Source organism: Ochotona curzoniae, unplaced genomic scaffold, assembly GCF_017591425.1.
Source record: "Ochotona curzoniae isolate NIBS_2020 unplaced genomic scaffold, NIBS_Ocur_1.0 contig_883, whole genome shotgun sequence".
In the NCBI taxonomy this organism is placed as follows: domain Eukaryota; kingdom Metazoa; phylum Chordata; class Mammalia; order Lagomorpha; family Ochotonidae; genus Ochotona; species Ochotona curzoniae.
Window position 1 is genome coordinate 9,297,617 of NW_024466599.1, and position 27,824 is coordinate 9,325,440.

At 40.7% G+C, this 27,824-nt stretch overlaps 1 protein-coding gene and 1 non-coding gene across 3 annotated transcripts in view; one reads left to right on the forward strand and one right to left on the reverse strand.

Annotated features, from left to right (window-relative positions):
- Window positions 1-27,824, reverse strand: part of NBAS (NBAS subunit of NRZ tethering complex) — a 300,840-nt gene that overhangs the window by 196,724 nt on the left and 76,292 nt on the right. For both annotated transcript variants that reach the window (XM_040992846.1, XM_040992845.1), the window contains exons 13-21: window positions 22,441-22,504; window positions 20,362-20,555; window positions 19,117-19,374; window positions 18,006-18,131; window positions 13,194-13,345; window positions 11,624-11,761; window positions 11,301-11,379; window positions 8,347-8,451; window positions 7,856-7,992 (exon numbers count right to left, since the gene is read on the reverse strand). In XM_040992846.1, the coding sequence (XP_040848780.1) occupies window positions 7,856-7,992; window positions 8,347-8,451; window positions 11,301-11,379; window positions 11,624-11,761; window positions 13,194-13,345; window positions 18,006-18,131; window positions 19,117-19,374; window positions 20,362-20,555; window positions 22,441-22,504 (1,253 nt within the window). The remainder of the gene's footprint in view (window positions 1-7,855; window positions 7,993-8,346; window positions 8,452-11,300; window positions 11,380-11,623; window positions 11,762-13,193; window positions 13,346-18,005; window positions 18,132-19,116; window positions 19,375-20,361; window positions 20,556-22,440; window positions 22,505-27,824) is intronic.
- LOC121165489 lies at window positions 16,032-16,168 on the forward strand. The gene has a single exon (XR_005885270.1). It is a non-coding gene; the product is annotated as a small nucleolar RNA SNORA2/SNORA34 family (small nucleolar RNA).

Below are 27,824 nucleotides of genomic sequence, written 5' to 3' on the forward strand. Positions count from 1 at the left end.
CTCTCTCTTCCCCTCCCTCCCTATTTTCCTTCCTCTCTATCACACACACATAAAAGATAAAAATTTTAAATCTGTCAAATACAAAACTACTAAAATGTACCATTTTTTTTCACAGATTACATCAATGTAAAACTTGATCCAATGTGAGTTTATACACTAATGGTTTCCAAACAACAGAATTAGGGAAGAATTCAGTGGTTTCAGATGTTGGGTTTAGATCACTAATCCAATTTGTGTTAATGTTTATATCAACTGAATCGTGGGAGTGAGCTTTCATACTTTCACAGAATAATATCCACTTTTTTCAACACGGTCATCTTTCACACTTCTGCATAACAAGATGCAATTATTCCAACACAGTTTGATATCCATTTTCCAGGGAGTGATTTTAGCTCATTTATCAAACATGGGTTATGGGTAGATCTATAAATTAACTTTTGGAATCTCACCTCTGTTCCATTGGTCCAAAAGTCTATTTTTGTGCAAGCATCAAGCTTTTTCAACAAGACTATCCCAGTAAAATCACAACAGAAGACTAAATCAATGAACAACCCACTGCTAAAATGACAGAACCAAATTAAAACCCACACATATTAACCCTGAATGCAAATGGCTTAAACTCATCAATCAAACATCATAGATTAGTAGACTGGATTAAAAACAAAACCCATCAATTTGCTGCCTACAGGAGATACCAACAAACATTTTCACCAAAAACAGGTCAGCAGAAACTGTATCTCATGGATTTTGATATTTTGTTAGTTTCATCTCTTCAAAACACTTTCTTCTGATTAATTCCTTCACTGACTCAGATCATACAGAAGCATCACTTTCTTCACAAAGGTTCTTGATTTTCTTTTTCATTTCTTCAGTAACACATTAGTCATTCAGTAGCATGTTACTTAACTTCATGGTGTTGTTCATTTTTTTTTTAGTTCTGTTGTTGATTATGTTTTGTGGCTTTTCATTTAAGGGGATGGATAGTAACTGTGTAATGGAGACTATTATGTTTAACAGCACATTACTTAACTTCATGGCATTGTAAATTTCTATTTTTCTTCCTGTTGATTTTGTATTGTAGCTTTTCAATTAATGGGATGTATAGTAGCTGTGTAATGGAGACTGTCATATCCAGATGTGAGGATACAATGCAGTATGCATCTCTAATTCCAGAAAAAGACGGACTCCCAATGAAACTGTTTACTATATGACAACAGGATGCTGGACTCTCTGCCATTGTCCATGCCCACAATGATGGACACATGACTGTGTATGAAGAACTATACTACAGTAATGATATAGGGGAACTCAGTGAGGGGGAAGGAATTGAGGAGGGGTTAAGGGAAATCCCAGGGCCTATGGAACTGTATCATACAATGATAATAATTAGAAGTAAAATTGGATTTTAAAAAAAAAGGAAATTGCCTAAGGGGCCAAGTGCAGTAGCCTATTGGCTAAAGTCCTCGCCTTGAACGCACCAGAATTCCATATGGGCACTGGTTCTAATACCAGGACCCCACCTCCCATCCAACTCTCAGTTTGTGGCCTGGGAAAGCAGTGGAGGACAACCCAAAGCCTTGGAACCCTGCAACCACATGGAAGACCCAGAACAGGCTCTGGGCTCCTGGCTTCAGTTCCATGTAGCTCCAGGTGTTGCGGACACTTGAGGAGTGAATCATCGGATGGAAGATTGTCCTCTCTGTCTCTCCTGTATATCGGCATTTCCAATAAAAAAAAATAAATAATCTTTATGGAAAAAAATACATGACTTAAGGACAAACATGCATTTTTCAAGGGCTGGAATACAACTGGACAACAGACACATGGAAAGATGCTCATGATCACCAGCCAACAGAGAAATATTCTTAACCACACAGCAATCATTCACACACGCAACAGAGCGATAGGGAAAAACGACATTTTTAAAGAGGGAACACAAAGATACTGATTCTGCACCCAAAAATACAAATAGGAAAAGAATTATCTAGAAAATGCACATCATGCAAGTTGGACTGTGATACACAACGTGCTGCTAGCATTTTGAGAGAAGAGTAGAGTGTAAGAGCAACATCCAAAGAAAAACAAGGATAATGGGTGACTAACTGACATTAACAAGAGGGATGCATGTGACTATTTGTTATACTGTGTATTACTGTCTACAGTTTCTGGCTCCTAACTCCAATGGTCTTTTATATTTCCTGAAAGACTAGAAGAACACAAAGTTTAAAACAGGGCCCAGCAAACAGCGGGCAGCAAGCTCCAGCCTGTGGCACCAACATCCTATATGGGCACGGACTTCTTTGAATGTCAGCACCAATGGATTTTCCTGCTGCTCCACATCCGACCCAGCTCTTTACAATGGCCTAGGAAAGTAGCAAAGAATGGTCCAAGTCCCTGGGACCCACCCTTGTTCAAGACGTGGAAGAAGCTCCCGGCTCCCAGCTTCGGATTAGCTCAGCTTTGACCATTTCAAGTCGTCTGGCGAGTGAATCAGTGCATGGGAAGACCAACCATCTCTCTGTCTCTCCTTCTCTTTCTGCAAAATGTACCTTACAAATAAAAATAAATAAATCTTTCTTAAAAGTCTTTCTAAAAAGTTTTAAGGTAAAAATCACCCTCTTTTGCACACACACACCCCTCCTTCTCCTATGTCTTTCAACTTCTATTGGCTTCTTTTCCTCGTTAAAACAGGTAGATACCAGAATTTCTCTTTGCTGAGAGAAGGCATAGAAACTCAAACTGTATTCTGCTCTTTCCTCTGGTTTTCTATCTTACAGCTGGCCAAAATTATCTGACCTAACTTGCCCGACAGATAGTAACACCCTCATTTCAGAAAGGGTACTGGTCCCTAACTGGGATGAAAGTCAAGAGGAATTTGTAGACAGGCTTGCTGGGTCTCCCCTTTCAAGCCATCAGCCTTAGCTCCCACCCTTTTAGTGAGATCACATTTTGACATTTCTGTACACAACGCCATCAGGCTTGTGCAGTGAGGACTCCCTAAAAGTCTAATGGACAGGGTGCTGCAGGTGTTCTAGAGAGATGAAAGCAAGGAGGCTTCCAGAAGGCAGACAAGAACTCAAGCACTGACAGGGGGATGCTGCACGCAATCTCATGCAGACAGAAGACCTGCACAGCAGATCCCACCAGCACTCTCCCCTTGTATCTCTTCATCTGACTGTTGCTGCTCTTTAAATATATTTTATGTAACAAACAAACAGAAACATATTTCCTTGATTTCAGTGTTCTTCTGCAAAGAGCAAGAACAAAGTCTTCACAGACACCGAAGGACGAAGCAAAGCTGGCCACATGTCTACTTACAGTACTCTAATCACTGGGACTGGAACTCCAGCATCAGCGTCGGAAGGGAAAGCATCCTTAAAGTCATAGCAATTCTCTGCTACAGTTTTCTACTTGGTTCACTTATCAGTTTTTTAAAATCTTATTTACTGAGCCAGAAAACAAGATACAAATGACATTAGCATCTCTAAAGCCCTGGCTGCACAGCTATTCCTTTATGTCCTCTGCTTCCACCATCGCCACCTCTTTGGAGGCATGCAGAATGAAGTGGCTCACTTATGAAACTCTTGCAACAGATCCAGCTAGGTAAGGGCTGAATCGGAGTCAGGAGGCACTCCATGTCTCCCAGGCGGGTGGCGGGAATCCAATGACTGCCATCCAGCATCCACAGTGGCACGAAGCTGACGTCCAGGACCAGAGCCGAGAACCAAACGCTGACACTCCAACAACCTGGGACACAGCCTAAACAGCTCCCTTTGTGCCGAGATTCTTCAGCTGCTTAATCATGATGAATTTCAGAGACTTTTCAAAGGCAACTCAGTGAGCAGGTATGAGGACACATGTGGCTTCCAGCACACCACACTACCACCTTTCCTAATCAGGGGGTAGTCAGCACTGTGATGCGGTCCCTGCATTCACATGGCATAAACTTCTTCCCCCACACTTTCTATGTATCGCATTTAAATATCTTAAGCAATGGGTATACACAGAGGTCCAAACATTTCTCAAATAAGGTAAAATATGAATTTGATTTAACAGAATTTTTATTTCAAATACAATATTTAAAAGGCTTTCCTATATCACAAATTGGGACAAGTATATCACTGGGTTACTTATATGTTAACTGAATATAATGCAACATAGATATGCTGCTGATACAGACAAGTATTTACATATTAATTAAATTTCAGCAGGCAAAGACATTGCATGATTAAAAATAATTACAGGCAGTATTTTCCTGAGACAATGCATCCATAAGATGTTACAATCTACTTAAGAATCACATGCTCCAAAATTACTGGTCAGAGTATTTTAAGTTTAGAGGAAAATGAATAGCGAAAAAAAAAAAAAAAGCTCACTGACATGGAAAGAATATCGCTTTACACCACTCGGTAATACTGGATCCAGTTAAAGCACTTTTTAGGGAAAAAAAAAAAATCAGTAAAAAAAATTACTCTCCTAAAGCCTATTACATTTCAAGTGAAAAAAAAAAGCTAAAAAGATGTATTTATTTTTATTGGAGAGGCAGATTTACAGAGAGACTCTTCAATCTGTTTGTTCCTTCCCCAATGCAGCCAGGGCATCTGCAGCACGTGGCTCCATCCCGCCTGTGTCTCTAGCACGCACAGGGGAAGCCAGGCCACAAGCAGGCCACAAGCGGGCCACACGTGGGCCACAAGCAGGCCACAAGCGGGCCACACGTGGGCCACAAGCAGGCCACAAACGGGCCACAAGCAGGCCACAAGCAGGCCACAAGCAGGCCACAAACGGGCCACACGCAGGCCACACGCGGGCCACACGCAGGCCACACACAAACCACATGTGGGCCACATGCGGGCCACACGCGGGCCACACGCGGGCCACAAGCAGGCCACAAGTAAAGCATCTGGGTCTCAACAAGAGCAAACTTGAGCTCCCGATCCCAGAAAGTTCAAACAATACTAAGCCAAGGAAAAAGCAGTGGAAAATAGTTACACCCATAATAAACCAGTAATGCAATTAAAATTATGTTAAAATAATTCCCTAGTTCACTAAGAATTTGCCATATTTCACTCAAGCCTCTGAAACGTTTTTCACTAAGGACAGGATAATTAATTTTCAACTTATTTCAAAAATAGACCGTGAAAACTACACGTAAAATATAAAATTCATCCGGAAACTAAAACACAAAAGTTGCACACTCAATCGTGAAACGTCTGTTCAATCAAAGAAACAAACAGTATGCCTTGCTTTCCCAGACACCTACCAAAATCAGCTTCAACTTACATCCAAAGCCCAGAATTACTACTTTCAAATTAAAGTCACTTCCACCATTTGAAACAGATAAATCATTTTTTTAAGATTTATTTATTTTTATTCGAAAGTCAGATACACAGAGAGGAGAGAGAGAAAACTCTTCTGTCCACTGATTCATTCCCCAAGTGGCCACTACGGCCAGAGCTAAGTCGATCCAAACACAGGAGCTTCTTCCAGGTCTCCCACATCGGTGCAGGATCCCAAGCCTTTGGGCCGTCCTCTGCTGTTTTCCCAGGCCACAATCAGGGAGCTGGATGGGAAGCAGGACTGCCGGGATTAGAACCAGTGTACACATGGGATCCTGGCATGTGCAAGGCAAGGACTTTAGCACCTAGAATACCGTGCCAGGCACTCAGAGAAACCATTCTAAGGGTAATTTTTCCCTTTAGATAAACAGGAAGACAAGAACTGAGTCAGGATTTAAACTGTCCCTGTGCTAGATAATTACACCATCCTCACCTGCTCTCCCAGACCCCGCTCTGCACCCGTGAAGAGGACTTGGCCTCACCGCCAGCAGTTCCTCTGGCTCTGGAACTGACCACCCGGCCCTCCCTAAAAACCTTCCGCAGACTCTGCTCTACCAGAAGTCACCTAACACGGCAGTACTCATTAAACCAAGCCCCGAACACACAGCCACAGAATCACTTTGTTCATAGCAGCTCAGAAACAAACTGCATCTATGGAACTGAATTTTTATTAGGCAACTAATCAGCTTTTCAATTTCAAAGAGGAAAAAACACTCATGTTTCCCTTAAGAATCAAATCAAAATGAACACAATGTCCCAATCTTTTCATAATTATTTCATTATCTAGCCTACAGTTTAGGTGATATTTCATTACAAATGACAGAAGTATGGTAGGACTAGAATATGTAATAAAATTGCTTTTAGCAGACTCAATTCTTCACACCTTGGAAGAGCAAGACAAGGAATGTCAACAAAGTTTATAGACAGTAAATTCAAAAGCAGAAAACAAAACTCAGGTACTTAATAAATGAGTCGTATTTACTAATGGGCTGGCACATTGCACATGCAAGGTGTCACCAACAGCTGTCTTGTTCTTTTCCACCTGCTGCCTTTTAGAAGCTGATCCAGTCAGGTACACTCTGCATGTCTTTCTTCTCCTAGGGACCAATCAGGCCCATCTCTGCACTATGTACGAAGGCAAATGCATTCTCTTCATTCTAAGCAGAAATGTATGGGCCTTCATAAGACCACCAATGATAACACAGTTACCATTCAGGCACAGTATCTATGACACACACCACAGCCTAGTTACCATGAACTTAAAAAGCAGTGCTAGGGGGCCTGGTACAATAGTCTAGTGGCTAAATCTTTGCCTTGCATCAACCAGAATCCCATACAAATGCTGGTTTATGTCCCAGCTGCTTCACTTCCCATTCAGCTCCCTGCTTGTGGCCTGTTAAGGCAGTGCAGGATGACCCAAGGCCTGGGGACCCTGCAACCACATGGGAGACCCAGGAGTCTCCTGGCTCCAAACTTCACACTGGCTCAGCTCCAGCTGTTGCGACTACTTAGGGAGTGAACCAGCAGATGGAAAATTTTTTTCTCTTTCTCTTTCTCTCAGTAATTCTGCCTGTGCAATAAACAAGAATTAATCTTAGAAAAAGGAAAAAGCAGTGCTAGTGCTAGTACTAGTCTAACTAACGGTGAAAGCAGTATTTTTATTTCGCATTTGCCTTCATGTATCTACAAATCCATATGGAGAAGAAATTATAAAGGAAAGTAAAATCATACGACCCTGGTCCCTGGATGAAAAACCTAACATAACCAGAACTACACTGTAATTTTGAAATGATACACCTAATTCCAAAGGTATTGCTACACTAAACATTGCTCTTAACTGAAAAACAGTATATATCAAGCATGTAATAGCACAATAATTAACTTAAAAAATCTAAAACACAGAAAAACTTTGTTCACTTAAGAAAGGTGATATTATGCTTGAAACATTTTGAATTTAAGATCATTTAAACGTCAGCTGGTGATGCACTTATACTGCTATGAAGAATTATGCTATTGTAGTAATAAAGGGGAAATCAGTGGAAGAAGAGGGATTTGGGGAGCGGGTAAGGAAATCCCAGAGCCTACGGAACTGTATCAGAAAAAGAAATGTCAGTTGGAAACAATCTTAAATACAGTATATTAAAATGACCACTAAGGCTGTCACGGTGCCTAGGAGGCGAGCATCCTGTACCAAGTGCCTGCGGTCCAGTCCCACATCTGCTTCCAACCCAGCTCCCTGCTGCCGTGCAGCGTGCCAGGCAGTAGGCAACGGCCTGAGCAGCTGGGTTCCTGCCGCTCCCAGGGCAGACACATGTGCACTCTGGGCTCCCGGCCTCAGGCTGACCCAGTGCAACTGGGAAGAGAACCACTCTCTCTGCCTTTCACTCACTCTGCTTTATAAATGAAAATATTTTTAAATAAAATTATTTCTTTTAAAATAAAAAGTATCCGGCATGAAGCAAAAAACTGTTACTCTTTTGTGAGCAGATAAAATTCCATTAAAAATGGTCACATACCAAGCTTCGGGAAGCAAAACAGAATACTCATGTGGTGAAGTGGTCTCCGGAAAGTTGGAGAGAATTGCCAGGCGATGAGGAAGGAGATCAGAGCCGTGATAAGTAAACAGAATGTCCAGGGCTTGGACATTATTTTCCTGTAAAACAGACAGACAAAGGGCGGGTTTCTAACGTGAAACTTACAAATAAATACATTTTCTCATGACATTCCAAAACTAGCAATTTCATGCAGTTCCGATATAAAATATTTTAAAGTAGGCCAATTTCTTCTAATCTGCGTAATATGTCTCAGTCGAATGCGTCAAAATTATTTCTAAAACTCAGAATGTCAAATAAAATTTTTAGATATAACTATCTTATCTACACTTATCAATGCTATAGCATAAAATTAAATATAATTCTATGGTAGATGCAATAAGCTTATCTGCACAATTTAAAGATTTACAAAGCATCAATTGGCATAATTATTTTATTTGGAGAAAAGAAATTACCCGAGCGTAAGTTCTTGCTGAGAGAACAATATTCTGATTTCTGAATTTCTTAAAGAATTCTGCATCATATCTCTGCTCCGAAGCAGGAGGTGCACCTAGGATTTCCTGAGGAAAAGCAGCAATGTCCACAAAGGCATTCAGATTCAGAAGACAAAGAAATACTTACAATCTGTACAACTCTGTTTGCCTAAATAATTAAGGCCTGAATTAATTTAACTTCAACTATCTCCTTTTACTTGAAGTACTATATCTGTATTGTCTTTATCTGAAAAAAGACCATATTCATAAATACTATTAATTTTAAAGGAAAATCTAGAAGTAAATGAAACAAGCAGAAAAATCAAGTGAATTACAGTAGAATAATCCAAATTAACCACCTGGTAAGAACAAATAAGCAACAATTCTCTGCAGTGATGGAATATGAGACCCTGTCACCTGCACATGAGAATTTTAGGTTAATCTTAGTATTCATAGTAATACATATAAAATGTAAACCAAATCTCTCATTCACTTAGCAAATACAACTAATAAGCAACTACTCTGTACTATGGGTGCTGTAAAAGGAACTGGAGATACACTGACCAATACACTTTCACGGCCTGCCAGGGAGCTTACAATCTAGTCCGGAAATGAATCCTACTTTGTAATACACACACACACACACACACATCATATATACACATCATATATACATATATTTGTGAGGCAACAGGGAAATTTGGATTTGAAGTGAGCATATGATGATATAGCATTCCTACTTTTTTGAGAAATACTAGATATTAGCAATCTCATCAGTTGAAGACACATACTTAAGTTTTTATAAATACAATTACATCTAAACTTTGCGTTAAGATACTGAGGTATGCAACACTGTGGGGCACCAGGTTAAGCCTCCCCATTGGTGCCAGCATTCCATATTGGCAAGGATTTCAGTTTCTAATCTAGCTCCCTGCTAATGTGCCCAAGTACTCGAGCTCACGTCACTCACACGGAAGACGAAGATGGAACTCCTGGCTCCTAAGGTTCAGCCCAGTGCAGCCCTGGTTATTGTGCTTACTTGGTGGTGAATATGCAGATCAAAGATTCTATTCTATTCTATTCTATTCTATTCTATTCTATTCTATTCTATTCCTCCCTCCCTCCCTTTTTCCATCTCTCTTTCTTTCTAATTCTGCCTTTCAAATCAATAAAACTTATAAACCATAAATAAAGTACTCAAGTGAAAGAAAAGGCAGGAGCGAAAAGTTGGAAAATAAAAGAAGCAATACTGGCAAAACACTGGAAGAAAATGAAACTGACCAACAAGCCCATTAAGGTTTATCTTAACATTTTCTGTACTATTATGAGTGATTGAAATTTTTAACAAGAAAAATTTACTGACACAACAAAATTTAAATGGATACTTAGTGTTATTCCTCAGTGTTACCAAATTTCCCTGGACAGCTTTCTTGCCCAGTTTGCTCTTTGTCCCCCCACTTTCATCCCTCCTACAGTGCCAACCTGCTACTCCCAGCATTGAGTCTCTGCTGAAACACTCCTTACTTAACACTGACACTACCAGGTAAGAATTCCCTCCATCTGGCCCCTCAACCAAAACTTCAATTTTACCTACATCTGCACTAATAGTATTTTTCTTCCCTCCATTTACAACAGAAACATTTTTCTGAAAAACTCCGCAAAACTCTACCCAGTCTCTGAATCCCATTTCTACTCCATCGCGACAAGTATCCCCTTTTACATTCAGTAAATTCCTCCTCACCACCCTACTGATTTGTTCCTTATTAACGTTCATGTAATTCCCTAGAACCCTCTCTTGCCATCAACATCTTCTCTGTTCCTCTCCACAAAAACACTTCTTGAAAGAGCTGCAGTCTCTTTATTCTTGCTTTCTTTTACTTCCTAAACTCACTTAATCTCTGACAAGAATCCAACACAATTTCTTACACAGCACAGGATAGTTTCAAACATGGCCACAAACTATCCTAACCATTTCTCTCACCTTTACTCTGTACCACTCTCTTCCTCCCACGTTGTCCAGTTACCCTAACCAGTCCATCTTCTCATAAGCATGTCATATTCCTTCATGCCACTAAGCATTTAAGTACCACATTAACTGTAAGCATAGGCTAATAATCATAGGACTTGGTTATAAATTCTTATTTCCTATCAGTTTGGACAAATCGCTTATCTTTGAGCAGAAAACAGTTCTCGGCTCGAAGGACTGCCGGGAGATCATGTAGATAAAGTACACAAGACAATAAACCGACAAACAAGGAATCCTCACCAATGTTTTCTAATCACTATAAAACAATCCTCTTTTATTACTTTGTTTAGTAATATTTCAATTATCCTGACCAGGCAGCCTTCTGAAATTCCCATGTGATCTTAAGAACTAAACATCTCCGCATGCTAGAGATGGGCAGCACACTACCAGGAACGACATTTCCTGAGAACCTTTAGTACCAGCGCTAGGAGCTGAGCAACGGATGTCTGGATGTCCGCTGCATGGAAATGCAACCCAGAACACCTGAAGAGGCCATGCTGCTTCCCCCATCAGACACTTACTTTACCACCGGGGCAACAGCACCACAAGAGTCAGGCAGAAAAGCAATCTTGCGCTACTGAAAAGCCCAACATCAATCAAGTTCAACTCTTTTGCAAATTGCTAAAATAAAAAGTCAAAACTACTCATTTTACCAGAAACATTATCTTGAACACAAATGGACTGATGAAGTTAATGCATTTCCATTCTGCAGTCTAGCAAAATAACTTCTAGTATCCAAGAGCTCTAATTTTAACTGAAACTTAAATCAAGAAATTGCCTCTAAAAGAAATTAAATTTTCCCTACATCAATAGTTCTAAAGACCAAGAATATCAGGCATTAGGGCAGCCATGACACTTATAATGACAGATCAAATGAAAAACAACTAATGTGATTAAAATTATCCTTTACCTCATATGTTGCAAGTCGATCTAAGTAGGTTAATAATTTCAGTCTACAACGGCAAAGTTCCTTCTGTTCCAACGTCAACCTGTTTGGGATAATTGAATTAAGCCATTCATACAGAAGTATCTTCCTCCAGAAATTAAAGCACAATGAACACAACACTATATTGAGTCTGAAAATCATGGAACAGTATGTACAAGCGTAAGGGTAAGATAATATTAAAGGCATTAAAGCTGAAATAATTTAACATAATGTCACTGGTAAGGAATAGCCTGAAATAAGAAGTTACCTTAATGAAACCATCAACTGAGCAGTGAGAAGTCACCTACTTTGCAAAGCTCACGGATTTCAGCAGCGCCCGCCTCTTCTGGAGCTCCTTTTCCTTTCTCTCCTTCACTGACTCCTCAAGTGGGGAAAGCTCCTCATAAGAGATATTTTCAATGTCTACCTCGCCAGGTAATGTGAATCTGTACCCCCAAAAAAAGCATAACTGTTTTGTAAAATCACTCCTCCTTCTTTTTTTTTTTGACTGATTCAATGACTGATTTCTGCAGACAGAAACAACTAATTATTTAGGCCAATAAAAATTGTTGTCGTTATACACAAAGTGATTGGATTCATTATATTCAAAGACTTGGCAAAAAGTCCTCAAAAACAGTCACAGATAAAGAATTTTTTAAATTTTTATTTATTTAAGAGTTACAAAGAAGGAAAGAGAGAGAGACGGATTACCCATCGATGGTGGCTATGGTTGTGGCTGAAGCCAGGCCAGAGTAAAGTCAGAACCCAAACACTTCATCAGGATCTCCAAGAGGGTGCAAAGGCCCAAGCCTCTGGGCCAACCTCCTGTTTTCCCAGGTGTGAGAGCAGGGAGCTAGATCGGAAAAGAGCAGCCGGGACTGGAACCAGCGCTCCAAGCCCATACTGGCCCTGCAGGTGGCACCTTAACCCATTCACCACAATGCACACCCCACAGATAAAAATTATAATTCAAGAAAATGAGTTATTTAGGAAAAAACAAAAGGTTTTATTCACCTCACATAAGACTCTATGCAAAAATAAATAAATAAATAAAATAAAACGGCCAAAGTTTACAATTTGAATCATTTGTACTTATGGTCGTAACACAGTGAGTAATGTCACTCTCATCTAAATTATTTGTCAAGTACGTTAGCATATTTATATATCAACAGAATTTCCAAATGTCTATTGAGTAATGATGCTTAACAAAAAAAAGTTCGTATGTCACGATCTGACACTGGAAGGATGTTTGAAAGTTTACGAGGTGGGGCAAACACTGTAGTGTACCATGGTAAGTCACTGCCTGCGATAATGGCATCCTATCTGGCCACCTGTTCAAGTCCTGGGTGCTCACCTTCCGATGCAGCTCCCTGCTGATGTGCCTGTGAAAACCAGAGGAAAATGTCCCAAGTGCTTGGGTCCCTGCACTCATGTGGCAGATCCAGAAGAAGCTCCTGGCTTTTGGCATGACCCAACCTTGCCAGGCCTTTACAGCCATTTTGGGGAGTGAACCAAAAATTAGAATCTCTCTTTTGCTTTCTCTCTCTAATTATGTCTTTCAGATACACAAAGTAATTCATTAAAAGAAAAAAAAAAGTTCATGTGTTATTTTCACATAGTTTCAAGGTACATAGTTAAATCAATCCCAGAAGGTACATGAGGCTCAGAACCGCCTAAGATGGGTCTTTTAAACAGGAAGCCAATACAGCTAAGTGTCTCATATCCTCGTTTAGAACTAGTCGGTCTCGGAAAAGGTCTGCAGACCTCACTGTACCCTCAGCACCAAGCCAGCACCTGCAGTGCATTCAACAAGGAGCACTGAAGCATTGATCAACTTACAAATCACTTCCATATTAAATCCCTCTTTCTAAAACCAACCTGCCATCATCGGTGCCCGTCCCTATTGCTACGAGAGCCTCCAAGTCTGTGCCCTTCAACCCATATTGCAACAGTTCTTTTGCAGCATCCACATTTTCAGGAACTCTTTCCAAACATTCATGGAGAACCCAGGACCGCTTCTTTATTTTGCTCTAAAAGTAAACAAAATTGTAAAAAGGCATTAGTAGCCCATGCCACGTTAGAAGTTGAAAACCTGCCTTCTAGAGTCACAGAGCTAGCTGGAGGACTCATCCTTACTGCTGGAGAAGCTCCTTATCAAACAGCTCGTCCCCTAGAGAATCACAACTGCATTCAGGAAATGGATCCCAGCTGCTTCCTTTCTTCCTCTCATGAGCCACAGGGACACACAAAGTTCAACAGTCCTTTTTGAAAATAAAGACTTTCTTCTACATTCTCATAACTGCCTTTGATTTGCATTTTGGCTACACAACAGAGCAGAAAATAAAACAAAAAGATACATCACACTGTAATAAGCAGATTGAAGTCTGAAACAGTATCTGAAGCAGAGCACACTGAAGTGGTACGCTGCATCTACTTGTATCGAAGATGTATCATCACATGGTACCAATAAGTGATTCACAAAAGTATCAGTATGCTGTTGTTTGGAAAGGCCATGGCTTAGTGTTTGCCACAAATCCATTCACAATTCCCGATTTGCCCTCTTGGTAGCAAGAGCTTTTAGAAGCACAAACTGGAATGTGGATTTAATTCATACTTTATGTTCCTTTGTATATTTCGTCCTATCAATTCCTTAATCAGATGTTTCTGAGATCACTTTCCCCTTTCCACATCTGTAGTATTTTTAAAACTACAGTCTAAGTTACTAAAGAATAACAGCTGGACACTGAAGAAATCCCTTGTCCCTGGCAGTATATGCTACTACTACACACCTTTCTGACACATGTCCTACACATCCTGTCATGAAACACCGCTCAACAACTCCATGACTTACAAAGCCCCTTCATGCAGGAATGTGTACTGCATACCATTGAGTACCTGGCACTTACTAGGCTTGAAGACACAGCAGTGAGTAAGATGCAGTCAGGGCTGATGTCGTGGTACAGTTGACTAAGCCCATGCCTGCAACACTGGCAATCGCACTGTGGATCAGCAGGTTGAGTCCTGGCTGCTGTGCTTAAGCTCACTGCTCACATACCGGGTAAGCCGAGGAAGATGGCCCAAGTTCATGGACCCCTGCCATGCACATGGAAAGCACTGAAGTTTCTGGCTTGTGCCTTTGGCCTGGCTCAGCCACTGACTGTTGCAGTCATTTGGGAAATGAACCAATGGCTCAAAGACCTCTCGGGTCAATGCTCATCCCCTTTTAACTTGCTCACCATTAGTCATACTGAGAATACATTTGTCTCTGTTAACTATAGAACTACTTGTAATATCTTCACATTTATGCTTACAATATCTTTGCTACTGAAGCCATAAAGGAGCCTCAAGTCTACAATGATTGCTACCTTCACTGGGCTCCCTGTGTTGTCTGATGTCTTCTTGATAGTTATACGTATTGGAAGTGTGCAGCTCCTCTCTGCACTATCTAGGAGTAGAAGCAACATTTTGGCTACTCCTCTATCCCTTCATGATCCTACCGTAGTGCTTCCATTCCTCAATTGCTAATTAGTATATATTCCTTATTATCAGAAAGATTCTTGCCTTTGCATCTTTACCATTTAAAGTCTCTCCAGGAACTGCTCTTTCTTGTGTTCAAAAAAAAAAAAAAAACACCAAATAAATGGCCATACATAAACACAGTGCTCTATATTAGAAGAGAAAAAAGGAAGATAACAGATTTAGTATCCCAATTTTCTAAAGAAAGCAGAAAACAACTACAGTTTATCCTCTAGTTTCAGATTATATTTTTGTTTTGCATTACTTTTGTACACTTTTTTTCTCAAAATACCTTCTATTTTGTTGGATTTGTTTAAATTTTTTGAAAATGTATTTATATAAAGCGAATATACTTCATATATGCAGTTTTAAAGGAAAGCAATTATCATAAAATTGTCCCAATATTTAGTGCCTTCCTTGCTAAATATCAGATTAAAAATTGCTGTCCTTTAGAAGTATGTCATGAGGGGCCAGTGTGGTGGAACAGTAAGCTAATCTTTCACTCAGTAGTCCAGAATCCCACATGGGCGTAGATTGTGCCTGGGTCGCCCCACTTCCAATCTAGCTCTCCTCTCTCTTACAGCCTGGTGAAGCAGCAGCAAACAGGAGAATGCAAGACCTGGAAGAAGCTCCTGGCTGGCTTCCAGATTCAGATCAATTTAGTTCTGGCCATTGCAGCCATTTCAGGGAGTAAACAGGTGGATGAAAGATCTGTCAAATCTGCCTTTCAAACAAAAATAAGTGAATCTTTTTTTTTTTTTTAATATCCTCCATTCATTTGATTCACTCCCCAAGCAGCCACAACTGCTGGAGCTGAGCTGACCCGAAGTCAGGACCCTAGGACCTCTTCCAGGTCTCCCAAGCAGGTGCAGGGTCCCAAGGCTTTGAGCCGTCCTCAACTACTTTCCCAGGCCACAAGCAGGGAACTGGATGGAAAGCAGGGCAACTAGGATTAGAACTGGTGCCCAAATGGGATCCTGGCACATGCAAGGCAAGGACGTTACCCACTAGGCTAAAGTAAAATATAAAAATATAACTTTATATTAATTTTAATTTTTATATAAATATATGTAAAATATAACTAAATCTTAAAAAAAAAAGACATGAGTCCTATCACTTCCTTACCAAGACAGCAAGAATCAAAACATTCAGGTTGCTAATGAACTAAGCATATCCCCAAAAATTCCGATGCTGAAAACCTTGGCTCTTAATCAAGATCAGCAGTTTGCTGAAGCTATTGGTTTCAAGCAGAGCCTAAAGGAAATATCTTTCTCTGGTCTGGTAACCATTTCAGAACTTCACAAATGTAATAGTCAACTCATTAGAAAGAAGTACAATTTTGAAAAAGAGAAGAATGAAAAGAAAAAGAAAACCTAACCCTGAGGCTCACAGTATTCTGAGATGACTCTGTAAGAGTCCTTGTAAGGGACAGTTCTGTTCCTTCCCTCATCTTCCCACCCCGCTATCCATCAATGAAGACACAGGAAAAAGAAATTCACCTGTAACCTATGAAGAAGGTTCTCACTAGAAACTTAATGTGCCCCAGCACCTTGAACTTAAGACTTCTTGGCCTCTACAACTTTGAGAAAGAAATGCTTGTTTAAGCCACTTAGTCTGCATAAGACCTACTCGAATAAGATAGGCCATATAATAGCTCTAGCAATGGCAGGCAGGTAATAGGAAGGACTGAAGTAAACACAGGGTATATTATGAACTCTTAGATTCAACTTCCCCCTGAAAAAGCTGGGTGATGGCTTTCTTTTTTCAAGATTTGTTTGTAAATTTATTTGAAAGACAGAGTTACAGAGCAAAAGAAGGAGAGATAAAAAAGACAAAACTTCCATCCACTGGTTCTCTTTCCAAATGGCCACATCGCCAAGAGGAGCAGGGGGCCTCTTCTGGTCTCCTGTGGGACCCCTGAATCTCCACATACCTAGCCCGTATGGGAGGCCACAGACACATGTCACACTGTGCCCTTTCTTAAGAGACCCCAACATGGCCTGTTTCCTGGGCATGCAACAGGAGGGATGGGCTGCAGGCACCCCAAGAGTCTCCCCACGTGAATGGCAGAAACCTAAGGACTTGGGTCATCCACTGCTTTCCCAAGCATATCAGCTAATGTCCATATGGGATGCCAGCACCACAGGCAGCGGCTTAACATGGAACCACTGGGCTAGGCCCCCATGATCGCTTTCTCATTTGCATTTGCAGTGGATTCACTATCATGAAAGTACACTGGAGATCCATTGCAAAGCCAAAGGCTCTGCTTTCTAGTCCTGGTCCTCTGGCTTAGCAGCCAGAAAGGCACAATGCGGACATCTTGTGGGGTTTACTTGCCCTCTTCCTCCTGCTGTGCAAAGCCTTCCATGGAACTGCAGTGGTACTGCTGTGGACAGATTTCTTTCCAATTTCCCAAACTCTGGAAGAGAAGCCTCCCACACTGGTCCAGCCTAAAGGAGTGGGAAGATTTTTTTTGCCATTCCTCCCTGTGGCTCCCTTCTTATCTGCCAGTCTCATACCACTTGCATGCTGGTAGAAGGTTCCTGTTTTCAAGCTCTGATCTCAATCTCAGCTTCCTGATACCCTAGCAACAGGCATTCGGCTTCACTTTCCAGCCCATGTTTCCCAGTCTGCCAAACATGGACTAGGCAAGGCGACCCAGGAAACTTCTCTACCCAACGTGCTACAGTCATAGTCAGCACTTGTCTCGGGTGGTGTGAATCGCATTGTGGGGGAGATCTCCTTTCCAAGTTCATCCTCCCCATGGATATGTTCCTCCAGTCTAGTATATCACATAGAGTTCTTCCTACTCTCTTATGATTAAGCTCTGGTTCCGACAAAACAAGCCCGCATCCTGAAACCTTCCCAATGGGTTCTGACTGAGCCCTAAGTAAGGCAAGCACAGAGAGGCAACTGCGCTGCACCCGGGAAAAGGATTAAGTAAAACCAGGTAGTAATTGGCTGCTATCTGGGTGAAAACCAGATCACAGACTTCAGAATCAAAGGTCAGCTAGAGGGAGGACCTACGCTGACAACATGTTCTTCCGGGTGAAGAAGCAATCTGATGAAGTTGCACACAGCCAAGTCAGCGGTGTGAGGAACTCCACAGTCAAGCCCTGAACCAAAAGGAACTCCAAAATATGAACTGTATCATGTATTCAAAATTATACTTACCAAATAATTCTGAATGGAGGCAACGTTGACTGCTGACTTCCTCCACTGCCTCTGGTACACAAGATCCGTATCCAGGCCATAGGTATGAGCCAGAGACAAGGCCTCCTCATACTCTTCACTTTCAATCTGTAGACAAGGAAATGGAAGCAGGAATGGTCATGAGGTCACTGTAACGAAACAACAATGACAGTCCCTTGGACATGCACAGCACATTATGAATTCACGTGCACATTTAGAGGAGCAGATAAATCAGGCAGTTATATTAGCGTTTTTTTTATTGCAAAGTCAGATATACATAGAGGAGGAGACACAGAGAGGAAGATCTTCTGTCCACTGATTCACTCCCCAAGCAGCAGCAATGGCTGGAACTGCACTAATCAAAAACCAGGAGCCAAGAGCCTCTTTTCAGGTCTCCCATGCAGATGCAGGGTCCCAAGGATTCGCGCCATCCTTGAATGCTTTCCCAGGTCACAAATAGGGAGCTGGAGAGGAAGTAGAGCTGCCGGAATTAGTTTGAACTGGCACCCATATGGAATCCCACCACATGCAAGGTGAGGACTCTGCTAGGCTACCACACCAGGCCCCGTATTAACATTTTAACAGAAAGATGAGAGACAAACAACGAGATGGTCAGGTCTATAAAGGAGAACAGAGGCAGTATCAGGACTAGCAGGTAACAGTGGACTGTCTGTGCTGGGCTCCTGACACGACAGGAACTAGAGATAAGTCAGAACACGGTCCTCCGGGCTGCACAGTCCGCCGTCCTCCAGGCTGCACAGTCAGCCCGAGGTGGGAAGCCGTGTGCATTCCCTCCCTCACAGGTGAAGCCCAAGTACACAGCCATACGGAAACAGTCAAGGAGAGGAAGGTCATTCAAAGGACATCAAAAAAGCAAGTCAGAAAACGGAAAAATCAAGAGAAGTCAATGTACCACTTTTTTTTTTGACTGCCTTGATTTTGATTACTCCAGGATAAACAGTAGCATTATTCATGATAATGGAGATTTACGATTGAACAATTCCTCTTCAAATTTCTCCCTTCATTAAAAAATTAGCCTCTTCTCATTAAGATAACACCTGATGCCGTCCAATGCTGGAGAGGCCTCCCTCACCTTTCTCTGGTACAGCTCTTCAGGCGTGGTGGAACGCAAGCTCACAAGGCGGTAATTTTTAGTAATGGTGCGTGGGCGTTTCCGTGGCGGTGCAAAGCGCTCCATTTCGGTCACCAAGTAAAGGCCTTGCTTTATGTAGCCAAAGTAACGAGCCTTGGCAGAGATTTCATGATCAGAATCCGAATCCTCTTCTCCCTCATCCTCTTCTCCCACCCGAACCTCCAAGCGAGACCGTTTGGGGGCAAGTTTAATCTCACACTGCATCAAAGGAAAAAAAAGATGTGAAATTAATAGTGAGGAACTAAGGACAACATTTTAGAGTTAATGGAATAAATAATATTTCTGATTATACTCTGGCTTGATTCATTACATCAATGACAGAATTCACAGGAATGCAACAATTACTGTCGACAGCTCCAAAGTCATGCACATACGTTATGAAGTTTAAATCTCGAAAATTTAAACCTTTGTTAATAACAGATCCATAATACAGTCTTGTAAATACATCCTGGGTAATTTTTTCCAGAGAAAGAATGGAATTAAGAATGGTGATTTCTTTTTCTTCTGCTATTATTGTATACCGGCTATAGAAAACAAAGATGACTCTCCTAAAAACCTATTTAGGTTATGAACATGAAGGTATTTGCTTGCTTTACCGAAATAGTAGTTCTTCATCCTCTTTTAAAACTGCCTGCGTCTGAAAGTCTGGCTGTTAAAGATAACTTTCATTCCACATTTAACAGAACAGGCTTAGATTTAAGCCATAATTCTCTTTAAAGAACATCTTTTGATTCAGCAACAAACTGAAAAAAAAGAATTGTCAAACTGCTGAAATGGAATGTATTGAGGGATATTACCCTTGAAAGATCATTTTAAATGACCAAAACATAAATTTGGCCTCTATTTTCAAGTCATTGTCATAAGTTTTTCTTACTATAAGAACCAAAATTTTAAATAGCCATAGTTTAGGGAAGGGGGTGGGGCAGGGTAAAAAAAAAACTTTCCTATCAATGAACAGTAAATGCTTCACAGCAAAAGACCCAGAATTTGTTCGTTCTCTTCCAATGCCATTTTCAAACTCACTGCACATTGGCTTTTTACATTATATTCAATGTCTGGTGTCTCCATTCACAGATTTTTATTTTTAGAGAAAAGATTATATCACTGGGCAGCTGAAAATGAATGCCAGATATTTAATTTTTGGATGAAATACACATCTACTCTCAACCAAAGAAAAAGCCTTGCCTCCAAACTTAAGAAGCCCCCATCGTGCGTAGCAGTGACTTGAGGTGACGGTTCAAACCATTCACAGGATTTTCCCAGCAAGTTCTTCAAAGTTTTCACAGATGAAACAGTCAAGGCACCAGAGCATCGAGCCAAGGTGACGGCGCCATCTGCCCACCAGCTGACATCTATCAGCGGGTAAAAGGACTCTTTATCTAGTGAGAGAAGGTGAGTCAAAGCACACGCATCCATGAATGCACTTGAAAGACAACACATTAAAAGCAATCAATACAAAAACCAAACTCATTCATGTGTTTGCGGCCTAAGGTTCAAGCAGTAAGAAAAAAAACCTGAGTATTTCCTCTAACTGTTACTATTTTTGTCTACGTACTGCATTATGAGTCACGAAACAGTATAATAGTTCATTTAATGCACACCTGAGAACCAACAACTGTCAGTCAAATTTCAAAGTTCCAACAATAGAGGTAAATAAATTAAGGCTGTTTTCAAAAAAATAGGAATATGCTCAGCAGAGACATTCACAATGTTTTCAACACAATAAATTAGAAAGTAAGTGTATAAAAGCTGTACAAATAAAAAGATCATAAAAGGTTTTAAAAAATAAGCACTGCAGCACTTTCAATTAACTCTACCCTTGTAATAATGTAAGACATGCACACAGTATTTTCCAGCATTGATTTCAGGATAGAAGGAATATCAAGAGGTATTCACAGTATTTACCGTAATTTTATCACACTACTTCAATCTCACCAACTCCACCAAAGATTTAATATGGTGGAAAGGTAATAAATAGAACTTTAAGCCACATATTTTAAGACATATTTAAACATTAAACTAAGGAGAGAGATATTTTTAAATTGGAATTCAGCACCAACATGAAAATTCATTATTTCAATAAAAATAAGCATGGTAACAACATTTTCTTCCAATGTAAGCCTAAGGCAATTCGAAACAATTTCCAAGAAAATGGGAAAAGCAGAGTTCCTAGGGCTAAGTTTACAATGGAAGAGTAACAAATCATTTAAATCAAATTCTATCTTCTGCGCCAACCAAGCATATTTTTCTTTAAAATGTTTCTGAATGAGTGTTTCAGACAATGATATAAAAAAATAGCTAATGCAAAGCACAGTCTGATGGCATTAACAAATCAATAATTCTGATGCTCTTTAAATGTGAACTGAAAGCTTATTGTAAGTCAGATGGAACCCTGTAATCACCAGTGATTTTTTAAGAGACTTAGAAATTTAGAGATGTTTAACTTTGAGAGTTCTATCTACAGGAAAACGCTGCTTAGTCAAAAACTCAAAGTAACTCTTTAGGGTTTTCTAATTTGGAGCTATTGCTATGGTGCAATGGTTTAAGCCCCTACCCAGAAACCAAAGCGGGTACAAGGTGGTGAGCCCTGGTTGCTCTACTTCCAATCCAGCTCCCTGCTAATGCTCCTGAGAAGGCCGCAGCAGACAGCCCAAGCACCTGAGCACCCACATGTGAGGCCCTGATGAAGCTAAGGTTGGGTCAGGCTCTCGTGGCCCTTTCAGGATCAGAGGTTCCAGGACTGAAGATTTTCTCTCTCTGTCTCCCACCTCCCACACCTCTTTTCCCTCCTGTGTGTCTGCTCCTCCTCCTTAAAAAACAATTTTCTAATTTGTTTTATTCCACCAAGTAAATAATTATTATTACTTTTAAGTACAAAGTTTGATCTTTTAACTACTTTAAAAAGTAATATATGTCCATTTTCATTCAAATATGGAAATTAACAAGAAAAACAGAGTCCTGCTGATCTATCCCTAACACCTCCACCCTGCAGAAAAGCCTGGTGTCACTCGCCTTGAACCACTTTCACCTCTGTGCCTACAGCATCTGCGGAGGAATGGGCTTCCAGTTTTGAGCTCAGGCAGCCCTGTCACCCTTGGCCTGGCAGGAGCCCCACACAACTCACAGCTCTGGCATCTGCTGTCTTCCCTGTTGGATGTCATCCTGGCGTTTCTCACTACGTGAAGCCTGAGACTCCGTTGTCTGAGTAGCACACCATGTGCTAAGCTCCCCCAGGCGTAATTGATCATTTTTCACATAACTCACCTTTTACTTTTTTTCTTTTCTCAGGAGAGAGCCTCCAGTCAGGATTGAGTCCATCATAGCCTGGCTAAACGTGAAAACATGCACCAGAATGTCGGTAGTCAACAACACAGAACATTACAAGAAAAACACCAAGAGTTATGAAATTTTTAAAATAACAAAATGCAGAAATTACGTTTTTCCTTGATCGTTCAGTTCCTACTAAATGAAATCTATTCCCTATCACAATGGTCTTGAGAAACAATTGTTCTTATACTTAAAATATATACACACAAGTATTAGACCAATCTATTAAATAACATAAGAACATTAGATAGTAAATAATACAATTAATACAAATCAAAGTTAGATACACTAAGAAATCATTTTACACTCAGTACACACACACACACAGGTGGAGGAGAGCAGCTGTACACAGCCCGGGTACCAGCCCTACAAGTAGAACAGCCCCAAGGAAGTGGTGCCAGCTCTGAGACCCAACTGGTGCCCCCTACTTCTACATAGGACTAAAAATGTAAGACCAAAAAAAAACAAAACAAAACCAACCCACAGAGTCCTCAAAGTGGATTCATTCACATCCTAATCTTGTGTTGTGTTCATATCTGATATCCTAGAAACATCAGTATCTCTTATTGTCTTAAAACAATTAAGAGAGCAAGCCACTGCCAGACACCATGTTGGGATTCTGTTTGTTCAGAATTATACACTAGTATAGGCAAACAGCAGTAAAACAAGGCTTGGGTGCTTGTTTAAAATCTGAAAACTAAAAGAATTCCTTTATTTAAGTCAAACAAATTGTGTTTTTTACCTAATGCACCATTAGGAAACTTACTTGCTATCAATGTATCAGTAGCTCATACTTAGTATTATTAGAACAGATATTTTAAGATCTATTTTAAAGATGGTTTAAATGCTCTTACCCATTACAGTGAATCACTCAACCCCTAAGAACAAAGGATATAATCTTGTAACTTAAAAAGAAAAAAGGTGACTATGAAAGCCTATTTCCGTGCCAAGAGAAGAAATAAAGTGTTCTACTTAATAATAAAAAAGATTAACAAGTTTCAAAGAGTTACAATATTGTCAGGCATACCTTACTGAGAATAGTCATAGGAGTTGCAATTGTACTTGATCACTTGTTGAGCAAGTGAGCCTCAAGGCCTGTGAATCCCCGTGGGTATGGGCTGACTGCACCTGCTACTGATGCACTGGCACAGGGGCTCCTCCTTGGCCTCACCAACACATTCTGGAGAAGACAAGGGCCATTCTGAAGCCCCTTAAACCATCATGACTCAGACTTGGGTAAACTGAACTTGAATGAATTAAATTTGAATTAAATGAACTTTGGCAAGAGATCTTGAAAAAAGTGTTTTAAAAAATCTCATGGTAGAAGCACTTTGAGAATTCAAAGCACATTTGGTCTTAGAGTGGCTGATGAGAAGGAGCATCATGAACAAGCTCTGTTCGTCTGCTACAAACAAGGCCTCCTGATACTTCGGGACTGGACACTGCACGCTGTGTCAACAGTATGCATCTCTTGCAAATTTAAGCACAAGGCGAAGACTCATTCTGTCATACTCATCTGTGTGATTCCCAGATCCATCTGAGTGTGTACCTGTCTGGTACCAAATGTTGAAGGGGATCATTCCTTAAAGCATAGAATTCTAATTGGGATGGCTATGCTAGAGGACAATTAGCTGACAACTTCAATTTCTTCTATTTAGTTGATAAACACTGGCACTTAAAACTGAGATTCAGAAAAGGCCCACCACACTGAAGCAGCCAGAGAGCTAAGAAATGAAAATGAATTACCACTTCCCAAGCTCAAATTTGATGGCTATCCAAAAGATTGAGAGTAGCAACGTGGCTCAAATGATGAAGACAGGATTCTGGACAGATCGAGAAAGATAAAGAGAATTCCAGAGGCACTAAGAAAATCTTACAGTATTAGAAGACTGGATAAAATTTGGATGTAAAATACAGATAGAAGACGACATTCTATCATGGAGCATAATTCGAACACAATTAGGGAAACAGTAGCCATCCATCAGTTTAAGCAAAACATATGCTAGTAGATTTCATTTATCTTCACTTTTGTTGTTGTGATTTAGTGCTGGAGGCTGGAAACTATTAATACTTATACTGATGTGATTTTCACATGATATAAAAAGAATCATTTTTAAACATACACTTCAGTGGCTTCTAGTGTGTTTACCATGCTGTACATTCAGATCCAAAACATTTCTAGTACCCCTTCCATCTATTAACCCTTGCCGGGACAGCATCATCCATCTGCATTCCATCTCTACCGACCGATTTATCCAGAATATTACACATGAATGCAGTCACCCACCAGCGTGTGGCCTTTTGTGGCTACCTTCTTTTCCTTAGTAACTGTTCTTGAGGCTCATTCTTTTTGTGGCATTTATTGTAACCTCATTCCTTTGAGGCTGGATTCTATTTTATTGTATGCATTTATTATAATTTGTTTAATGGACATTTGAATTGTTGACTTTTTGGATGTTGTAAATAATGCTGTTATGAATACAAATGGACATGTATTTGAGTATTTGTGTTGAATTTAAGGACTTACATATCGGGCCTTCTGTATTTTTGCCTGAGAAAAATACTGTAGATTGATTCTAGGCATCTGAACTAAATGTTGAACTTCATGATACTTGAAAGCTTGACTGAATTTTCTGTATAGAATATTTAAGCAAAAAGTTGAAATAAAATGAATCCTTCCCCTTCGCCTCAGAGGTGGCCTGACAGGCATCAGTCTTAGAGTTGTTCTTTCTCAGCTCCCACGGGCCATCTCACAAGCCCCTCATCCACTTGAGGCCAGCCCACCCTTTCTGTCTTTCCACCGCACAGACCCCAAGTGAGACAAAACCCATAGCCTGGCCATGTGTCCACATCTGATGACTCTGGAGACTGGTGCTCCAGGACCCACAAGAAAGCTGAGTTGGGCCTGACACCACGGAATACATAGCAATCGTCTTTGCATGTGTTGGGGCTCAGGATACAAAACTCCAAAGTGTGCCACCTTGGTCACTGAATGCTTTGCATTGAAGGACACTGGAAGTCTCAAAGTTCCTCTGGACTAGTCCTGTCCTCCTGTCTCCTGTCCCTAAAACTCATCAAAAACAAGTCAAAGACACCAGAACTCTTTCCCTGGTGGTTCTCAGACTCCAGAACACCTCTCCCCCAAAGCAAGTCATAACTTCACTCTGCTGCCTTCTCCACAGAAGACCTTCATTCAGAAGGAGCCCCATCCCATCCCAAGAGAGGAAGAAGGCCACACAGAGGGCAAGCAGAGCCTGAACAAGCAGCTCTTGCCGAGTTTCCTCTTAATGCACTATCATTATGACAAGCCCCCCCTCCTTTTTTTACACACTAAAACTTCTATATGCTGTCTATTCTCATGAAACCTAAACACAACATTTCTCTGGATCTTTGAGTGCCTTGGGAGCCTACTGCGCCCCATAAAACTTCTAGCAAATTTGTTTTGCCTTCTCATTCCACCTACCTTCCGCTAAAATAGGGCTAGCTGTGACCTTAATGATGAGTGAGGAAAGGTATCGCATCTTTTAACCTTTGGTTCCTGGTGACCAACAGTGGGCAGCTGAGACACATGACTCACTCTGGAAACTGCATATGAGAACTTAGACAACCATAAACCAGCAAAGAAAGGTAGGAATCTTTTCTGACCAATGTCAGCTCTTCCAGACCTCTGCCCATACTACCTCACTGAGAATGGAAAGTAAAACTTTTCTCTTTACAGTGCAGGCATTTGGTGCACTGGCTAGGCCACCACGTAGGACACTCCCAAACCATATTAGAATAACTGATTTAAAGCCAAGCTCCATTTCTGATCCCAGGTTCCCATTAACGTGCACCTATAAGAAAGCAGGTAACACCACAAATACTTGAGAGTCCCTGATTGGATCCCAGGCCCTTAACCTTGATACAGCCCCATCCTGGCCATCAGAGGCGGCACATGAAAGCTCTGTCTCCTGCGTGCTAAAGCCCTTCCTAAAATGCCAACAGTACACAAAGCAACAGAGGCCTACAAGAGAATGTCCTAAAACACAGAGATTGAGATTTTGTGAAAAACATGGTTATAGACAAAGCAGTATCTGAATTAGATGTAAGGCTTTTATTTGCTGATTCCTTTTTCCAACCATTAGAATCTAAAAATATCAAAACCCTTTCCTTCAAAAAAACAAAAAAGATTGGCACTCAATACTTCAAATTCTTGTTTATTTCATAAGCACTTATTTGTGTTTACAATGCTAACCCTATGCTAGAATTTGTGGATAAAATCTATATATTCAGCAGCAGCTCTCCAGCTCAGAGCCCAGCAGAGTTGCCAACACAGCCGAGGGTTATACCAAGATGAATCACACCAACTGCCGTCCTCCCACTATCCTTCACTGGCGCCTGTGCTTAATGCAATCTGCTTAATATCTACTACGTGTCAAAGACAAAACAAAATTAAAATAGAAAAGGTAATCCTATTTATCTAAGGAAGTCAGAAACTTGAGAGAAAACAAGGCCAAAATGGAGATGTAAAGACATAAACATATGGAAATGTTTGAAATAAAAATCATTTAATGCACAATAAGATGCTGGACTCTATGTTTTGTAGATGCTTGCAAGGAAAAAAAAATCAACTGAATTTGATCTGTGATAATGCAACAAGATGGAAGAATCCACCATGGGGGGGGGGGGGAGCGGGTTTTGGGGAGGGGAGGGGGGAATCCCAGTGCCTGTAAAACTGTGTCTCATGATGCAATGTAATAAAAGTAAATAAATAAATAAATAAATAAAATCATTTAAGCAATTTTGCTATATTCCAGACATGAACAAAATTTAATACTCTCAGATTTCTAGCCAGATTGATGTTCATGCTAACAATGAAAGCTGAAGTATTTCATCAACTCAAAATTGGACAGATGTAATCAGAACGGGCACTTGTATAAACTATCTTTAATCATTAGGTTTTACAGAGAAAATAAAGTGGCAAATTGCATGAAGAAAGCCCCAAATGAGCTGAATTCACAATTTCAGTAATGCAGTTGAAGGCTGTAAGGGCACTACTAGCACTGCTTTCTTCTCAAGCAATGATTAAGCTCAAATTAAAAGCTGAGTATCCTGCCTATTACCACACAACCCACTGTAAACAAACTGGAATGTTCACTCATCTGGGACAGGGGCCATGACAGGTCAAGTCTGCCCTTCTTTGCTCACCCAGATTCCTCTATCACCAGGGGAATGAAAAGGCACAGCTGTCTCAGTATTAGCCAAAACCCAGGAAGAGTCCTCTCAGGAGAGACTGAGGGCTGGAGGCAGGGGAGAGGGAGGGAGGGAAAGACAAGACAGAG